The sequence below is a fragment of the Nicotiana tabacum genome, chromosome 23 (genome assembly GCF_000715075.1).
Source record: "Nicotiana tabacum cultivar K326 chromosome 23, ASM71507v2, whole genome shotgun sequence".
NCBI classification, from domain to species: domain Eukaryota; kingdom Viridiplantae; phylum Streptophyta; class Magnoliopsida; order Solanales; family Solanaceae; genus Nicotiana; species Nicotiana tabacum.
Genome location: NC_134102.1, coordinates 78,534,329 through 78,538,482, shown reverse-complemented (window position 1 = coordinate 78,538,482; position 4,154 = coordinate 78,534,329). Strand labels below are relative to the sequence as shown.

The following is a 4,154-nucleotide window of genomic DNA, read 5'->3' as shown; positions in this document are numbered from 1 at the left end:
CCGAACCCGATATCATCAAAGTCAACTTTTGATCAAACTTATGAACATTCCAAATCTTCAAATTTACAACTTTCACCAATTAGTGTCGAAACCATCTAGAAAAATCCAAATGCAAATCGAGGCATACGCCCAAGTCCAAAACATCCGGACCTGACGAAATTATCAAAACTCCGATCCAAGGTCAAATACTCAAAAGTCAAACTTGGTCAACTCTTCCAACTTAAAGCTTCAAACATGAAATTCACTCTTCCAAATAAATTCTGAATAACCTGAAAACCAAAATCGATGATTCATACAAGTCATAATACATCATGCGAAGATACTCAAGTTTTCAAATAGCTGAACGGAATGCAAATACTCAAAATGACCGGTCAAGTCATTACCCTAAGCTACGCGATCACGTTTCAGGCTACGTGAGTGCGAAGAACATCATGTGCCTCAGCTCGGTCTCTCCTTCCATATATGCAAACGCGGTCCTACGCACGCGCTCGTGATGTACAAGCTTTTCAATATTTGAGATCGCATCTCTGACTTTGCGAATGCGAAGAATAAATCTCCTTCAGTCTCTAAGGACTCTATGCGATAGCGGGAGAACCTTCGCGAACGCATAGAAGGAAACCAGAACAGAAAAACTAGCAGCACTATTTCAAGAACAAATGGTTCAAACTCAATCTGAAACATACCGGGGCTCTCGGGATCTCGTCTGAACATACCAACAAGTCCTAACATATGATATTAACTCGTTCGAAGCCGAAAATCACATCAAACAATACTAAAATCATGAATCGCACATTGATTCGAGCCTGATGAACTTCTAACTTCTAAAACTAATGTTGAAACATACCAGACCAACTCCAATTGATCTCAAATTTTGCACACAAGTCATGATTGACACAACAGACCTTTTTCAACTTCCAGAACCGAAATACGGACCCGATATCAATAAAATCAAGTCTCGATCAAACTTCTCAGCCTTTCAAACCTTTAACTATTTAACTTTCATCAATTCAAGCCGAAACTACCTACGAACTTCTAAATCAATATCCGGACATGCTACTAAGTCCAAAATTACCATACAGAGCTATTGAAACTGTCAAAACTATATTCCGAAGTCTTCTACATAAAAGTCAAACTCTAGTTAACTCTTTTAACTTAAGCTTCTAACTTTGGGATTAAGTGTCCCATTTCACTTTGAAACTCACCTGAAACCAAAACCAACCATCCCGGTAAGTCACATAACCATAATATAACATAGAGGAGACAATAAATAGGTGAACAGGGCTAAAATACTCAAAATGACCAGCCGGGTTGTTACATCTATTATGCAAAATAAGCTCCCTCAAAAGTGTGAAAATCTAGGGAACTTCACTATACCTTGCTATTTAGGAAGTATCAACTTTGAAAATTCTTTGTGTGATTCAGGTGCTTCTATTAATCTTATACCTTTGTCTATTTTTAGTAAACTTGAGAAAGAAATTGGAGCAATTAGATCTGTACTTGTGTCTTTGCAGCTGGCGGATCAGACCACAATAATACCGGAACGAATAGTGGAATATGTTCTAGTTTGGGTGGACAAATTTGCATTCCCTGTGGAATTCATCTTGGTGAACATTGAAAAGAATAAGGAGGTCCCTCTGATTTTAGGGAGATCTTTCTTGGCTACTAGCAGAGCTATTCTGGATATTTATGAAAGGCAGTTCATGCTAAGAGCGGGAGAAGAAAGGGTGATTTTCAAGATGAAGGAAGCAATGGGAGCACCTATTGATGAGACAACTGCACATTCTGAATTCAAGACAAGGGCCCTAAAAGAGCGAGCTGGAGAGAGTAAGCATGACAAGTGTGGGGTGTACGCAAAGAAGGCAGAAAAGAAAATTTTAGCATGGATGTGTGCGCTGGGTCGGGCGTGCAAAGTGGATCCCAACTTAGATTCAGACCCAAACTCGATGATTCAGGGGAGTTTCCTTTACCTCTTGCTTTTTATTTGTGTGTCATGGGGACATGCCACAATGTAAAGTGTGGGGTGGGGGATGTAAATATGTATATGTATATCGATTTTTCTTCTTTTATCTTTCTGTGCATTTTCATTAGTATTGTTTAAAAAAATTTAACTTTTTTCGACGATGAATTTCCTTAACTGGCTTCTTGAGGGATCAAAGTCGAAGAAAAAAATGTCTTTTATTTTTGTTTTATTTTCTTAGGTAGTGTAACAATTGTTTCTTGATTTTTTTTTGTGTCGCGGTTCTTTTTCAAGGGTTTTGCTTGAACCAGGTGTAGTTAGCTTTATCTTTTTGTAGGAATAAAGAATCTTGAGTCATAGTGCTAAGTGGAGGCAATTTTCTTGATTTTGTTATGTCTTGAGAGCGGTGAGTGTCTTAGTTGTGATGCTTAGGATCATTTCTTGACTCATCTGTAAGTGCCTTAAATTGTTTGATTTTGACTCTGCTTAATTGTTTTGACTAGAGAGTCGGGATAGATCCGGTCCTGAGTGAGTTATGTGCTATGGTGTGAGTGCTATTATTTTTGATATTCTGTGCATGTCAGTTGATGTCTAGAACTTACCATGTGTGTTTGCAAAGCAAAATAGGGGTCTTGTTTAGTCTAGGAAATGATATAGGCATTTGTTTTGTTGAGCCAGATATATGATTTTGCCCTCCCAATTAATGTGTATCTTAGCTAGCCCATTTGAGCCTGTAATCCTATTTCTTTGGCAACCACACTACAAGCCTGACCCCTTTGTTTGAATTGACTATATGTTTGAACCTTTCACCTCCCTTGAGCACTTCAAATTCTTATGAGCTTGTTAAAAGCTAAGTTGAGGCATGGTTAAATTTTTGAGTGAAACTACTGAAAAAGGAGATAGGTGCAACGGTTGAGAAATATTGTGAGAGCTACATGTAAGGAATTGAAAAACAAAAGTGAATTCTCTTGAGAAAAATAATCAGAACTTTGAAAGAAAGAAAAAAAAAGAGTTTGTGTATGTATTAGAAAAAAATATTTGATTCCTTGCTAGTGGTAGTCATCTTGTTTGTGCTTAAAGTGTTTGGGAGCTTGATGTTATGATGTTATGAAGGTTAGGGTTTGGTTCAACATAAGTGTGGGGTTCAGATTGAGAATTATATGTATTGAAGTGTTCAGGGAAGTTTTGTCACTATATCCAAATATTTTCTACTCGTCCCGCAGCTTACATTACAACCAAATAAAGTCCCACTTGATCTTTGATTGAATGAGCTCAATTAGTAAAGTATTACACTATGGGCAAGCCTATGGTACGCCTTTTGTGGAACATGAATTTTAATTCTGAGAGTGAGTGAATGTTTTCTATCTTGAATTCCTATTTGTTCTTGAATTTTATTGTGTGTGAAACTATTCTCTATCTTTGGTGTGAGGGGATATGATTTGCAAAGGAAGGGTACGGTCTTTGGCCTTTGTGTTAGAGTAAGTGAGAATGTTGTGAAAAATACTTGGTGCTTTTGAGTCTAGTCTTGAGGCTAGGATATTACGGTATGGTGCTTAGTTTGCTTTAATTATTTTTGGAAGGATGAGTTAGGAGAGTCACTTGAAAAGGTCATCTCTATGTGAAGTGTAGGTTGATTGCTCGGGGACGAGCAATGGTTTAAGTGTGAGGTATTGATGATAAGCTAGGAACTCATGTTTTAAACTATATTCCCATTCTAATTACTACACTTTAATTGTATTTGAGCCTAATTGTTAGTACTTTATATTTATTATGTGTGCTATGTTGTGTAAGATGTGATTTCTAGTGAAGAAGAAAGTTTTGAGCTAAAATGAATAATTTAGAGCTCTGAAGTCTGAGTAGAAGCCTAATAAATTATGTCGGGATCACGTTCGAGGGTCGAGGACCAAGTCTAGATGTCAAAAAGTGAGAAAAAATAGTTACTCTGAGAAAAATGTACTACTGTGCTGCTGGGCATAAGGTGTTAGTGCAAAATTCATGCATATTGGAAAAAACCTTCTTTCTGAACTTTCTCATTGGCACGGAGCATGGGGCGACACGTGGCACGTTGTGCCTATGTAACTTTCTTAGAGTGATTTTTTACTTCGGTTTGGAAAGGGTAGTTCTATCCGGACCCGCTTCTACTTGGTATAAATACACCAAAAATATGTTTTTGATGGGACTTTTGACCTACGGAAGA

General features: G+C 37.5%; 1 protein-coding gene across 1 annotated transcript; it reads left to right on the top strand.

Moving 5' to 3' along the window:
* Positions 1-1,295: 1,295 nt before the first annotated feature.
* Positions 1,296-2,317, top strand: LOC142177230 (uncharacterized). Its single transcript, XM_075245701.1, has 2 exons — positions 1,296-1,824; positions 2,295-2,317. The coding sequence occupies exons 1-2, from the start codon at positions 1,296-1,298 to the stop codon at positions 2,315-2,317; spliced, it is 552 nt and encodes a 183-aa protein (XP_075101802.1).
* The last annotated feature ends 1,837 nt before the right edge of the window (positions 2,318-4,154 follow it).

Excerpts from the sequence above, each read along its gene's own strand:
- LOC142177230 (XM_075245701.1), top strand. The coding sequence starts at position 1,296 with ATGACCAGCCGGGTTGTTACATCTATTATGCAAAATAAGCTCCCTCAA. Across the intron at positions 1,825-2,294 it reads AAAAGAGCGAGCTGGAGAGA|GAATAAAGAATCTTGAGTCA; the intron begins GTAAGCATGACA and ends ATCTTTTTGTAG.